The sequence below is a fragment of the Coregonus lavaretus genome (genome assembly GCF_964263955.1).
Source record: "Coregonus lavaretus genome assembly, chromosome: 3".
Taxonomy (NCBI): Eukaryota; Metazoa; Chordata; class Actinopteri; order Salmoniformes; family Salmonidae; genus Coregonus; species Coregonus lavaretus.
This window is the reverse complement of record NC_139990.1, coordinates 10,002,575-10,017,760: the sequence shown is the minus strand read 5'-3', so window position 1 is coordinate 10,017,760 and position 15,186 is coordinate 10,002,575. Positions and strand designations below refer to the sequence as shown.

At 42.0% G+C, this 15,186-nt stretch overlaps 2 protein-coding genes across 4 annotated transcripts; one reads left to right on the top strand and one right to left on the bottom strand.

Moving 5' to 3' along the window:
• Positions 1–1,760: 1,760 nt before the first annotated feature.
• On the bottom strand, positions 1,761–5,966 carry LOC311121295 (trafficking protein particle complex subunit 3-like). Of its 3 annotated transcripts, none has more exons than XM_084157944.1 (5): positions 5,801–5,966; positions 4,985–5,082; positions 3,951–4,050; positions 3,058–3,240; positions 1,761–2,737 (listed from the first exon to the last, which is right to left on the bottom strand). In XM_084157944.1, exons 1-5 carry the CDS (start codon positions 5,840–5,842, stop codon positions 2,618–2,620), a joined length of 543 nt encoding a protein of 180 aa, XP_084014070.1. In that variant the 5' UTR covers positions 5,843–5,966; the 3' UTR covers positions 1,761–2,617. The 3 variants fall into 3 exon arrangements, with proteins under 3 accessions (XP_084014070.1, XP_084014071.1, XP_084014069.1); XM_084157945.1 differs by having other exon boundaries at positions 1,761–2,731; positions 5,801–5,956; XM_084157943.1 differs by having other exon boundaries at positions 1,761–2,731; positions 3,049–3,240; positions 5,801–5,946.
• A 43-nt stretch (positions 5,967–6,009) lies between these two features.
• LOC311121285 (uncharacterized protein) lies at positions 6,010–13,761 on the top strand. Its single transcript, XM_084157942.1, has 2 exons — positions 6,010–6,259; positions 12,426–13,761. Exons 1-2 carry the CDS (start codon positions 6,085–6,087, stop codon positions 13,745–13,747), a joined length of 1,497 nt encoding a protein of 498 aa, XP_084014068.1. The 5' UTR covers positions 6,010–6,084; the 3' UTR covers positions 13,748–13,761.
• The last annotated feature ends 1,425 nt before the right edge of the window (positions 13,762–15,186 follow it).

Genomic DNA, 15,186 nt, shown 5'->3' with positions numbered 1-15,186 from the left:
CCAAGGTTATCATTTTAAAAGGCTAATTGATCATCAGAAAACCCTTTTGCAATTATGTTAGCACAGCTGAAAACTGTTGTGCTGATTAAAGAAGCAATAAAACTGGCCTTCTTGAGACTAGTTGAGTATCTGGAGCATCAGCAATTGTGGGTTCGATTACAAGCTCAAAATGGCCAGAAACAAAGAACTTTCTTCTGAAACTCGTCAGTCTATTCTTATTCTGAGAAATGAAGGCTATTCCATGCGAGAAATTGTCAAGAAACTGAAGATCTCTTACAACGCTGTGTACTACTCCCTTCACAGAACAGCGCAAACTGGCTCTAACCAGAATAGAAAGAGGAGTGGGAGGCCCCGGTGCACAACTGAGCAAGAGGACAAATACATGAGTGTCTAGTTTGAGAAACAGGCGCCTCACATGTCCTCAACTGGCAGCTTCATTAAATAGTAACCGCAAAACACCAGTCTCAACGTCAACAGTGAAGAGGTGACTCCGGGATGCTGACCTTCTAGGCAGAGTTGCAAAGAAAAGGCCATATCTCAGACTGGCCATTAAAAATCAAATATTAAGATGGGCAGTCTGAGATATGGCTTTTTCTTTGCAACTCTGCCTGGAAGGTCAGCATCCAGGAGTCCACTCTTCACTGTTGACGTTTTAAGCCTGTAATCAAACCCACAATTGCTGATGCTCCAGATACTCAACTAGTCTCAAGAAGGCCAGTTTTATTGCTTCTTTAATCAGCACAACAGTTTTCAGCTGTGCTAACATAATTGCAATAGGGTTTTCTAATGATCAATTAGTCTTTTAAAATGATAAACTTGGATTAGCAAACACAACGTGCCATTGCAACACAGGACTGATGGTTGCTGATAATGGGCCTCTGTACACCTATGTATATATTCCATTAAAAATCAGCCATTTCCAGCTACAATAGCCATTTACAACATTAACAATGTCTACACTGTATTTCTGATCAATTTGATGTTATTTTAATGGACAAAAAAATTGCTTTTCTTTCGAAAACAAGGACATTTCTAAGTGACCCAAAACTTTTGAACGATAGTGTATGTCTAAGTGGAAACTTAATTGTACTCTCAAATGACAGTGACCTGCAGAGGAAAATGTTTTTGGAGTGAGTGTTGGAGTGATGGGGAATGGAATGCCCACAGCAGCCTCTGGTGGTTACAGTCAGTACAAAAACCATGGAACAATACGTTTGTGTGTATGGCCAGCTCTGTGTGCTCTGCTGTGATTGACGAGGTGAGCGGTTTGCCTCAACAAGCGGTTGTGTTGGTGACTCCTGGATGACGTCAGTTATGGGCAGAATGGACCTGTCTTTAATGACAACTTGCCCTGCTAGCCCCGTCCACTCACTCTTAAACTCACACACACTCCCCTGTTCCAGACACCCTGTTAAAAAGTGGCTGTTCCTAAAACATGGCTGTCAGACACACACACACACACACATCCTAATTGTTTCCATGAAGCCTGAACAAACATCTGAGGCATTAGGTCTGTGTAATTGTTGTTTGACTGGACAAAGCTGCTCCAGAGGAATAACTGTCTCACAGTGCACTGGGGTTTACCTGACGACCGGGCACTGGGGAAGGTTGTGACATTTCATTACATGTGTGTGAATAGACCTGCAACAGGTTAACAAGGAACACAGGTCCTACTATGTACCGTCATGGACACACATCCAACATGTGTTTTCTACCAGTTCTAGCTGAATTATTATAATAGTGATACCACAGCACAGATATGTCAATCTGTTTAGTTTATTAATGACACATCAGCCTACTTAAATTAATATTGCCATACATGTGGAAGTATTTTAGATGACACAACAAATAAAGATCTTATGGACAGACATTAACAGAATCTCTATGATCTTGCATTTTCTTAAAAAGAGAGACAAAATGTAAAAACAAAACTTTCCATATCAAAATCTGGTCCACTGTGTACAACACAATTGAGACAACCAACTTTGACTTGGTAGTGAAACCATCACATTCCATTCAGTGATACACATTTACGTGAAATTGATTAAATTAACAGAATTTAAAATCAATCAAAAACAAAACATTTCCATTTGTAACGGGCCAGGAGCTTTTCCTGACTACTTTCACTAGACAAAGCCTAAACTATATCTAAGGGACAACGTTTTCTCGGAAATTAACATATGTGATGATGAAGTGTCCAAGGGGTTCCTCATCCCAGGAGCAGAGGTTAAAGGGGAAAGGTCAGGGGTCATATGAGCAGACGTTAAAGTTCAAGGATCATAGCTCAGCAGAAGTCCTTCCATAAACCAAACGGTGCATCTCAAAGGCCAAGTCCTCTCCTTCCCTGCGTTTAACTCCCACCTATCTGTCCTTTGTCTTTACACCAGTGCAGATGAAGAGAAGGAGACAAGGAGAGGAAGATAGAATACATTTGAGACACGTCCAAGGACTTCATTTCTTGGTCTCCATTCGTTCAGTGAAGGGTTTCCCAATACCTCTTTCTCTCCCTCTCTCTCTGTACCCCCCGAGCGACATCAGATTCAGGATGGATGGAGAGCAAGAGGAGAGGAGAGGTGTAAGGAGGTGGTTTCTCTCTCTCTCTCTCTCTGTGTTTCTCTCACTCATCCCCGGCCGGTAGGTTCTCTTCGATCCTCTTGATGAACTTCATGCGGATCTCTGTGATATTGTCTCCTCTCAGGGTGTCCTGAGCAAACTTCACATCCACTGCCATCTGCACCTTGGGGAGAGAGAAGGAGATATTAGAAATTAAAAGGGAAATAAAGTACTTTTCTCATGACACATGAACATAACATAAATCACACAAATATAATTTTCATACTACCGTGCTGGCTCTGATATGTTTCTTTTCACATGGTCCTTTTCAGCATGGTTCCAACAACTATGGTGAATATGTAACCAGGCCAGCACAGTATAGCTTGGTTAGGCTCGGCTCAGTTTGTCTCAGTAGTGTGAAAAGGCCTAAAGAAGCTCCTCGGAGTACCCCACATAGCAGGTTGGAGTACACACCATATACACACACACACGCACCCTCCTTACCATCTCCAGAGCTCCTCGGAGTACCCCACACAGCAGGTTGGAGTAGACCAAGGAGCTGTGGTTGTCAGGCAGCTCTACAAAGTCCACCAGGGGGTTACTCTCCAGGATGAGGGAGAACTCGTCTCCCGCCGGGCTCCAGTTGGTCACACTGGGGGTGATGCCCAGGTACATCTTAAATGCCACCTAGTGGACAACACATGCAATCACACAATGCTGTTAATGTTACAATGGCGTTACAAGTACTGTATTCATAATAGAACAGACACCATCACTCTCATACAAGATGAATCACTGAATTACATTTTACATTTTAGTCATTTAGCAGACGCTCTTATCCAGAGCGACTTACAGTTAGTGAATACATTTTGATTATCTCGGCAAGTCTGAACGGCAGTTGAGGCTACCTGTTCATCATCTAGACCAATATTCCATACTACTGCCTTCCATATAACTGAACCATAGGCCTACAATGCAAGGTTACACCTGTGAAACGACTTAGCAGCACTGTTAGAACTACTGTATAACATAACAAGAAGCAGTGGGGAACATGAGCCCAGACACACACACACGGGGGCTGGGGCTAGTTGGCTTTGCGGTGACATAGCTGGGATGCTTCCCTACCTGCGTGAGTGCGAGAAATGAAAAGCAGTAGAGAGGAGCTATGAAAGCTCAGAAACTATGCAGACCACTGCAGGTTGGAGTTCAAATTCCAGTCGCCGGCTCTCTTGCTCTCTAACTCACAACCTCTTTCTCTCTCTCCCTCATCTCAATCGCTCTCACTCTTTATCGTTCCCTGTCCTTTCTCTCTCCATCTTGCTCTTCCCCCTCTCCTCTCTCCTTTCTGGGAGGGTTCCAAGGACATGCTCTGATTGGCTCGGGGACGTTCCCATTACCTTAGCAATGACATCGGCCGTTTCTCTGAAATCCTGACACCTCCCAACGCTGGAGCGTGCCAAGAAGTCCTCGATGAGACGCACTCCGATATTGTATCCCCTGGAAAAAAACAAAAGAGGGGGGAAAGAGTGAGCAAAGGAAAGAAGAACGGGTGCTAAATGCTATACCACTTCAGAGCAGAGATTCTACATCTCCTGTAAAGACTTCAGACATGAACACTGGGGGGGGGGGGGGGGGGGTTTATAGAGTGTGATAGATAAGCATCTGGACCCCCCCCTAAAGGAGTCAGATGATATCATCACCCGAATTAACCGTATTTGGGGCAGACCATGCTACAGTAGGTATGTTAGTTAAGCCAAGAGGAAGAATACCTTCACAGGCCATATCACACAAGGCCAATCTTTCAGCCTTAAAAGATTACTTTGCCATTTTATTACTTTGGAAAAGTTAACTACACCTTTAAATGTTTCTAAGCCAGCGAGACAGCATTGATCTTTACTAGACAGCACCAAATACCAAATGATTCACAATGGGCACACCACCCCCTTTTCCCCTTTCAAATTCAGAGAATTCATTGGACAGTGTGTCTTCTGTTTTCTGTTCCTCAAAAGAGGAGGGGATGGAGCCAGTGAATTCCAGGAGACGTTTAGAAAGCGAAGAAGACTCCTAACATGGATGTGTGAAAGGTGATTACTTCCCTGGTTATAGACCACCTGTTTCATCACAGACACACAGATTATATCACTGGTCTACTGGTGACTGGGGTCAAGTTTAAGAGGGATGGAGAATTTGCCAGTGTGGTGTAGGTTGATGGGAAACATCAGAGAGGCCGAAAGCGGTAGCTCCACTTTGTCCATTTTCAGAGTAAATGATAAACTGAAAATGAAATGCAGAGGAGTGGCACATTTTACAGGTTCAGAGCAAACAGTGCACTTCACACACACACGACTCAATTATTATCCTTGTTTCCTTTCCTTGATCACTTATAAGTGAGAGGACTAAGCAGATAGTTTGTTGAGAAGAAGAGACTCACATCTTATCCAGCTGTTTGTTGACCTCCTCGTCGTTCTCATAGTCCTTACACAGCTGGGTTACCAGGGCCCCGTATGTCAGCGTGAACAGCTCTGCGTTCTATAAGATGGTAAGGAGGGAGTGTGTGTGCGTGTGTGTGTGTGTGTGGGAGACAGGAAACGGGAGAGAAAAGAAACGTAGCTGTCAGCACCCCCTGGTGTAAAAACGTCAAAACAACAGATATTTCATTGATTCAAAGACAGTGAATCATTTATTGTATTGCAGATGCAGTACTTTAATAAATTAATTCAGCCTGACTAAATTATGTAGACTTGGTTCAGGTACATGGGTCAGGTACCTATGATAAAGACAAGTATCAATATCATACGGCATATTATGACTTGCCAATTGCCATCCATGCCAGGGTAACAGTTAAGTTAACGTTAATATGCTTAGCAAATGCAAAAGGTAGCTACGCCTGAATACTCTTTTTTTTAACACTGACTGTCATTTTGGTAGCTAGTTAGCTGTAAACAACTTGCAGTGACTGAGCATGTCTTCCATGGCGCTAGCTAGCTAATGAAATGCTAACTAGCTAGCTTCCTGTATTTGTCATTCATTGATTTCTCACTTAATACCTACATTGCACTATAGTTATGCTAATGTGTCCTTAATACTTTATCAAAACACGCATGATCAGATCAGCATATTAAGCTGGTTTTTGGAGGTTAATAAAAGGCAGATTGTCGTCTAAATTAGCCCCCTAGCGTTAGCTTGTTTACTAACTACCTAGCACTAATTGAGTAGCCCGAATGGTAAGCAGATCGCGACTCCTTACCATCTTTTTGCTGTCTGTGGTTCGGTTGGATTGCCTTGACATAGTGTATTGGGTTACAGGCTTATACAGATGACTAGGTAGTTATCCTTTATTTATTTGTTTCTTTGAAAGTGTATCAGCTGTCAAACACCCAACTTCCTGAACACAAGTTGGAACCGGAACCAGCGGAGGATTGTGGGAAGTAGCAGCACCATTATCATCATCTGGAATACATTTTCTGCCTCTGGTGAAAAACAAAGTATCTAGCAAAACACAACGAAATCTCGAATTTCATACCTCTCAAAATGTCTAAACTGGCATTGTTCAATGTGTATATTACTGAACGGCTAACAGCGGCGGCTGTGGAGATAGGCGGGGTGGTAGAGAGAACAATAACAGAATACCAGGAAGAAATCTCTCGTTCAAAGGAGGAGAATGAACGTCTTCGACGTCTGCTGGATTTCAAACTGCATAGAACAGGTTTGTGTCGATTTACATCAAACGAATCAGGTAGCTAGCTAGTTGCTGATGTAAAGACCCACTCTGTTGAACTTTAATTAGCTAACTTGAATCAGCAGTATTTTGGGATTTATCCAACTGTAAACTAACTAGCTAAACATATTGTAAACAAAACATTAATGTTATTGCATGAGTTTCAAAGGACAATGGATAGGCCCAGTAATGTAGTAAACTCCGAGTCGAATCCAAGGACCCTATCATCCAAGTCCAGGGCCTTTAATTATGATCGAGTCACGAGTGCCTTCCAGTGAGAATAATTGTTGGAAATGCTTATTTTAGACGTCTTTTCCAGACATCGAAATAGGTAAAATGTTGGTTCTGAATTAAAGTTGAAAATACGTCATTTACGGACGATGAAAATACATGTTCTAACGCTTTTAAAACACTGAAGCCAAACATGGAAACGATGGATACAACTTCCTCTGTGTTATTGCATTATCATAATTCATATGCGCGCCACTAGAAATCCCATCATTGGCATGTTTCTGTTAGCTGATACGTCATGACAAAATACATCATATTACTGTCCTGCTAATGTGCTTGGACCTTGTAGGCTAAACTGCCGAGAAAACCCACATAACTGATCCAAATGGTTGCCCAATCAGGCAGGCTAGATGCAGTTATTTCGAAATGAATATGCATTGAAAACGCCAGGCTTTTGAGCGGTTATTCAAATGCAATAGGCTATTCACTGCAGTTTACAGCCTAGACTAGAGTTTTGTACTCACTAGAAAACAATCATAACATTCTTAATTACAGCCCCTCTGTCTTTATTGTTTTTCTTGCCCAATTAGCATCTGGCCTCGCTGCTGCCACAGCTATTCCTTTTAAATCTTGTGGTATCCTAGGAAAATCCAGACTTCAAAAGCTTGTTGGACACTTTTTAAAAATTATTTTCTTTAGCCAACTAATAGGATATTAGAGGAGAGATGCAAGCTTGCTCTTGCTTGCTGAATGTAAAATAGGCTACAGCATTAATGAGCGGGGAGCTGGAAAGGAGAAGCCCCATATTTTACTATAGTAGGCCTATCTTAACACCAGGCTACATCCTGACAAAATAGGCCTACACCATGTGAGTGGCCTGCTAATGTACCTTTTTGGACCTTCTAAACAGTCGAGAATAGACCAGTGGAGGATGCTGAGGGGAGGAAGGCTCATAATGGCTGGAATAGAGTCAATGGAATGGTATCAAACATATGTGGTTGATACCATTCCATTGACCTCATTCCAGCCATTACTATGAGCATTCCTCCACTCAGCAGCCTCCACTGGAATAGACCCACACTGATCCAAATGGTTGCATAATCAAGTCTAGGCTGTTGGCCTATGCAGTTATTTCGGCATGAAACAAAACACTAGGTCTAAGTGAGCAGTTATTCAAATTAGCCTATATATATATATATATATATATATATATATATATTTAAACATTTTAGTCATTTCTTATCCAGAGCGACTTACAGTAGTGAGTGCATACATTTTCATACTTTTTCGTACATCATTGCAGTTTACAGCCTATGGACAATAATTGTTATTCACTTTAATAAATTCCTCATTGCACTGTTGTTGTTGTAGCCCAGGTATAATAATTTCCTTATCTAAAAACGTAGGCCTAGGCCTAATCAATAGTGGAGCTGCATGCCCGGGGACCACAGAGCGCAACCTGGAGGAACGCACTACAGATCTGCCATTTCATAATCTGTTAACTTATTTTTCTTGCACTTTGTTAGGTAAATATTTAGCCTATAGCCCTAATATTTAGCTAATAAATGGCCTAATATCTAGCTAATATTTAGCTTCTTACTTCAGCTATACATCACTAGCCTCTCTCTTCCAGCTGTTCCCATGCACAACAGGCTATAGGCTACACAAGCCTCTCCGCTATAGGCCATTCCTCTTCTCGTGAAATCCCAGGAAAAGCTATAGGCCTAGGCTACAAAAGCTATAGGACATTTATTTTGGTACTTATTTTATACTAGACCTAATAGCCTATTCGGGGAAAGAAGCAGGCTTGCTCTTCTTAATTGCTGAATGTAAAACAGGCCTACAGCATAGAAAAATGCATATCTGGGAAAGTTGAGGAGAGAAAGTACATTGGTATGATAACTTTTGGCCGGTTATGATAACATTGTTGCACTGATGCATTGCAAATAGTTGCACAAGACATAGTCTAGATGAGCACAGTGAAAAAGAAGACCCAAAGGAATTGACAACCATTAGAAAAATGGAAGTCTCTTGCAAACCACAATTACATGCTGTAAAAGATGCACAGGCTAAACGGTGTTTGTTGTTGAATTGCTACATTTAAATACAAGTTACTATATTATTTTTCATTAGGCCTACATGAACATTGAAGTATTATTTTCAGTTGTTACTATGACAATGAACACACCCTGAAAGCATAGAATGGTCTGAACCAGTATTTGTGCGTTAGAGACCTCATGAATGGTCTTGTGTTAGCACCTTATTAATAGTAAACGTGCAGTAGGGTGCCTTGATCAGTTGATTGACAGGTGTAGGACTGTAAAACAGTAAACTTTCCTCTAGTGTGGATGCTCACCAACGTTTTACAGTTATGTTGCCTATACACTACTGGTCAAAAGTTTTAGAACACCTACTCAATCAAGGGTTTTTCTTTATTTTGTTGTAGAATAATAGTGAAGACATCAAAACTATGAAATAACACATGGAATCATGTAGTTACCAAAAAAGTGTTAAACAAGTCTAAATACATTTTATATTTGAGATTCTTCAAATAGCCACCCTTTGCCTTGATGACAGCTTTGCACACTCTTGGCATTTTCTCAACCAGCTTCACCTGGAATGCTTTTCCAACAGTCTTGAAGGAGTTCGCACATATGCTGAGCACTTGTTGGCTGCTTTTCCTTCACTCTGCGGTCCGACTCATCCCAAACCATCTCAATTTGGTTGAGGTTGGGGGATTGTGGAGGCCAGGTCATCTGATGCAGCACTCCATCACTCTCCTTCTTGGTAAAATAGCCCTTACACAGCCTGGAGGTGTGTTGGGTCATTGTCCTGTTGAAAAACAACAATGATAGTCCCACTAAGCCCATACCAGATGGGATGGCGTAGCGCTGCAGAATGCTGTGGTAGCCTTGCTGGATAAGTGTGCCTTGAATTCTAAATAAATCACAGACAGTGTCACCAGCAAAGCACCCCCACACCACAACACCTCCTCCTCCATGCTCTACGGTGGGAAATACACATGCGGAGATCATCTGTTCACCCACACCACGTCTCACAAAGACACGGCGGTTGGAACCAAAAATCTCAAATTTGGACTCCAGACAAAAGGACTAATTTCCACCGGGCCTAATGCCGATTGCTCGTGTGTCTTGGCCCAATCAAGTCTCTTCTTCTTATTGGTGTTCTTTAGTAGTGGTTTCTTTGCAGCAATTCGACCATGAAGGCCTGATTCACATAGTCTTCTCTGAACAGTTGATGTTGAGATGTGTCTGTTACTTGAACTCTGTGAAGCATTTATTTGGGCTGCAATTTCTGAGGCTGGTAAATCTAATTAACTTATCCTCTGCAGCAGAGTTAACTCTGGGTCTTCCTTTCCTGTGGCAGTCCTCATGAGAGCCAGTTTCATCATAGCGCTTGATGGTTTTTGCGACTCCACTTGAAGAAACTTTCAAAGTTCTTGAAATGTTCCATATTGACTGACCTTCATGTCTTAAAGTAATGATGGACTGTCGTTTCTCTTTGCTTATTTGAGCTGTTCTTGTCATAATATGGACTTGTTCTTTTACCAAATACCCCCCCCCCCGACCTTGTCACAACACAACTGATTGGCTCAAACGCATTAAGAAGGAAATACATTCTACAAATTAACTTTTAAGAAGGCACACCTGTTAATTGGAATGCATTCCAGGTGACTACCTCATGAAGCTGGTTGAGATAATGCCAAGAGTGTGCAAAGCTGTCATCAAGGCAAAGGGTGGCTATTTGAAGAATCTCAAATATAAAATATATTTTGATTTGTTTAACACCTTTTTGGTTACTACATGATTCCATATGTGTTATTTCATAGTTTTGATGTCGTCACTATAATTCTACAATGTAGAAAATAGTAAAAATAAAGAAAAACCCTTGAATGAGTAGGTGTTCTAAAACTTTTGACCGGTAGTGTAGTTAGTTTATCGTTATAATTATTGGCTTGGTGGATGGCCCGGGCCTTAACTCTGACACAACACAACTAACATTATTATCACAACAGAACTAGCCTACTTGTAAGTCTAGCTAACATTAGCGAACTTGAATGAAATAAAATGACACTTTTACTTGACTTTAATACTCTATAAATTGGCTCTTTCAAATCATTTACCCTGGCAAGTTAAGCGGAAGTCGAATTCATCACTTCCTTTGTTTGGCCGTGCCCATAGCAACGTTAGAAAATGAGGTGGATACATGTCAATGAAGAAAGCATTATGTCACATAAAATTAAAATAAATCCAGTTAAAATAGGAAAACTGACCAGACTGAAGATTGCAGTATGGAATATTTATTATTCCTCCCATCTGTCACATGCACGTATGTTAGCTTTTTCAAAAGCTTTAAAACTGGCAGCGATGATGTTCAAAGTAGTCCAACCTACAGAATAAACCAACAGACCACTTCAACTACAATAGCATTCTTAGTAACGGTTACATACATATATTTTTTCTTGCTATGACTGTGATATGTTGTTTATCTACCTTAGTTTAATTCACTGACTGTAAGTTGCTCTGGATAAGAGTGTCTGCTGAATGACCAAAATGTAAATAAATACATAAAAAACAAAGCAAAGCATACTGGGTATTTTGCTAATGAGCTCCGCCCCAAACAAGTACAAATTTGGTCGGTCCGGATCAGACCAAATCTGAACGAATCATAGATGTCTAGGCTATGTTTCACACGTTTCAACAGCCCAGTAGAGTACAGAAGAGTACAGTAAAGTAGAGTTTAATTCAGTAGAGTACATTGTACTCTGTGCTCTACTGTACTATACTTTTCTTTACTGTAATGTACTGTACTCTGCTGTACTGTGCTCTACAGTGCTGTCAAAACTTGTGAAACATAGATGTCTATGATTGGTTCAGATTTAGACAGGCCGGTCCGTGGATGTTGAAATCAAGGCCGGGACCCAAAAAAGAAATCCAGAAGACATCGGCGTCAGTCAATGCTTACTGGGTTGTTAGTGCTCAAAGATACATTTTGTAACATAGAAAGCTCGATAACATTTACTGTCTTGCACATTGGTAAGGCTAGCAGCAAATAAAGTAGCTATCTGACATTCCTGTTGTAGCTAGCATGTTGAATAATGCAAGGGAGAGAGACTTTCTGACAACAATGTCCAAGTCCGAGTTGAGTCACGAGTCATGAAAATCGTGACTTGAGTCCAAGTCAAGTTCGAGTCCTGGACTCGAATACTACAACACTGGGTAGGCCTATGTTATTTACATAAAACATTTTCAAATATGTATTGATCGGGCCGAGTGGCGCAGCGGTCTAAGGCGCTGCATCGCAGTGCTTGAGGTGTCACTACAGACCCGGGTTTGATCCCGGGCTGTGTCGCAGCCGGCCGCAACCGGGAGACCCATGAAGCGGTGCACAATTGGCCCAGCGTCGTCCTGGTTAGGGGAGGGTTTGGCCGGCCGGGATGTCCTTGTCCCATCGCGCTCTAGCGACTCCTGTGGCGGGCCAGGTGAATGCATGCTGACACAGTCGCCAGTTGTACGGTGTTTCCTCCGACACATTGGTGCGGCTGGCTTCCGGGTTAAGCGAGCAGTGTATCAAGACGCAGTGCGGCTTGGCAGGGTCGTGTTTCGGAGGAAGTGTAACCGGTGTGAAATGGCTAGCTAGTTAGCGGTGCTAGCTTCGAGGGTGACTGTTGTCGATGTGTGCAGAGGGTCCCTGGTTCGAGCCCAGGTAGGGGCGAGGAGAGGGACGGAAGCAACACTGTTACAGAAGCATGGCCCTTGACCTTCGCCTCTCCGTACGGGAGTTGCAGCGATGGGACAAGACTGTAACTACCAATTGGGGAGAAAAAAATGGGTAAAAAGTAAATAAAAATATACATAAAATATGTATCACTTATTTATCCCTTTCCCCACTTTTTTTCTAGACCCCCAGCAGCTCACGCTCGCAGTCTCTGAAGAGGAGGTTCCCCCTGAACAGCAGCACTGTGAGCAGAAGTGGAGCCCCAGTCTGGAGCAGAACCCAGAGCCCACACAGATTAAAGATGAACAAGAGGAAATTGGGACAAATCAGGAGGAAGAACAGCTTGAAAGGCTAGAGTCTGATACCAACGACTCCATATTCACTGTCTGTGAGGAAAGAGACAGTAACCCACCTTACCCACCCCATCAAAAGGATTTCTCAAGCCAAGCTTCCGAGAGCAAAGAGGGGGATGTGTTATGCATCCGCATTCCTAAAGAGATCAAAACTGAGCCTGATGGAGAGGACTACACAGTATCAGAAGCAACCAGTGCCTCTCAGTCCCTATCAGAAGGATATCTAGGCTGTTCTGCAGCTCAGAGTGAAAACAGCGGAAGTGACAATGAGGTGGAGAGTGGGGGACAACCGTCAGGGTCAAAGCCACTGGAATCATCCAGAAAATGGGCAAAGAAAGAACTAAGCTTCCATACCATTGCTGGAGGCAGGGCAACCACAAATGCTTCTCCTTATTGTTGCAAGTTGTGTGGAAGTACATTTGTGTACATTGGTCCTTTAGTTAACCATGTGAAAAATGTACACACAAAGCATACGAAAATGTGTGGTGTGTGTGAAGAAGTCTTTGAGTCCATTGCAAGTCTGACAGATCACCTGCAAACCCACATAAAAGCAACACGTACTTGTAATGTTTGTGGCAAATGCTTCCCTAGTGATGCTAATCTGAGAACCCACATGGTGTCTCACACAGGGCAGAAACAGTATCAATGCAAAGAATGTGGGAAATGCTTCAAAACTAAGGGATACATGAAATTGCATATGAGGCTGCACACCGGGGAGAAACCATTTCAGTGCAAAGAATGTGGAGAAAGTTTCACTTGTAATGGATACTTGAAAGCACATATGAAGTTCCACACAGGGGAGAAATCATATCGGTGTAAGGACTGTGGGCAAGACTTCGATCAGAAGACACAACTGGAAACGCACATGTGGACTCACAGAGGTGAGAAACCACATGGTTGCAAGCAGTGTCCGAAAAGTTTCAAGCGTAAGGAAGAACTGACCAGACACACAGCGGTTCACACAGGAGAGAGACCTTTCAAGTGCACTGTGTGTGGACATTGCTTTGCCACCCCAGGCAACCTGACACAACACCTGACCACTCACTCTGGAGAGAAACCGTATCGTTGCAAATTCTGTGGCAGATGCTTTAGAAACAATCCGCTACTTAAAAGTCACCTGAGGAACCGTCACAAATTTCATGACAGTGCCTGATTCTCAGAAGATGACTTAAAGGACAAGTTTACTTTTTTATAACCAAATCTCTATTTTTGATGTAAATAGCATGTTATAAAAGGGTCCAGACACCTTTTTTGTGATTTTGCATGTTTTTGAGAAACTTACCACAATAAGCAAATCACTTCCTCGTCGTGTAGTATGGGGGCCCTGAAAAAACATGAACAATGGATCCAAAAACACCCAAATGCGTCCTTTTCGAAATGGCAATGCTCTCAGTATAGTGATGCAGGTCTTTAGATGTTGTACACATGAAATTGTGTCATTCCGAACTTTATCCGCAATGTTATATTCCCTTGCGCGAGCAGTTTCCCTTATCCAGCTGTTCCATTTTCTGTGTAGCCTGCTGCTACATAACTGCTAAAATAAAGGAAACACCAACATAAAGCGTCTTAATAGGGCGTTGGGCCAACACGAGCCGCCAGAACAGCTTCAATGCGCCTTGGCATAGATTCTACAAGTGTCTGGAACTTCCTGTGTGGAAGCACCCCATGCTTTCAATATACTTTGTATCTCTCGTTTACTCAAGACTTTCCTTTATTTTGGCAGTTACATGTAGAATGGACGGAGAGGTATTGCTGGAGTCGCAACAAAATGTTGCGGATATAGTTCGGAATGACACAATTTCATGTGTAAAACATCTAAAGACCTGCATCTCTATACTGAGAGCATTGCCATTTCTAAAAGGATGTATTTGGTTGTTTTTGGAGCCTTTTGTTCATGTTTTTTCAGGGCCCCTATACTACACAACGAGGACAAGGAAGTGATTTGCTGTTTAGGGTAAGTTTCTCAGAAACGTGAAATCACAAAAAAGGTGTCTGGACCCTTCTATAACATTTCATTTACATCAAAAATAGAGATTTGTTCTAAAAAAGGAAAGTGCTCCTTTAAGTTTAAAATAGACACTGTCTTTTGGTTGGTGGCGCATTAGAACATACTGTACAATAGAATCTATAAATCAATGTAGTATATGCTCTCCCTCTCCTCTGTCAGGCTATGCCTTTGGTCAGAACTGTGAATACTAATCTGCTTTTTACTATTAAATAAAGGTATTCTATATATATTCACATGAAAGCACACAATTTTCACTTTTGTGAAGGATGATAACACATTGTAACTTACAAAACTGTCCCTTTACATTGTCTTTATTAAAAATAAAAAATAAAGGGGTTCAGGGTGGTGTAAATTGTTTTATTTTGCATGTTATATGAGGCTACAGAGTACAATGAACCTTCCTTTTATTGAGATACGTTGTACGGTTGTTGTTGTAAAAAAATTTTTTACAGTCCATTAGATAGGACTGCACAAAAACATTTAAAGGTAAACTCAGTGAAATGTTGCAATGAGCAGCACCGCAGATATTGGGGTGAGCGAGATGCACGACTTCGCCTTCACACAATATCTGCGCATGTGATGGG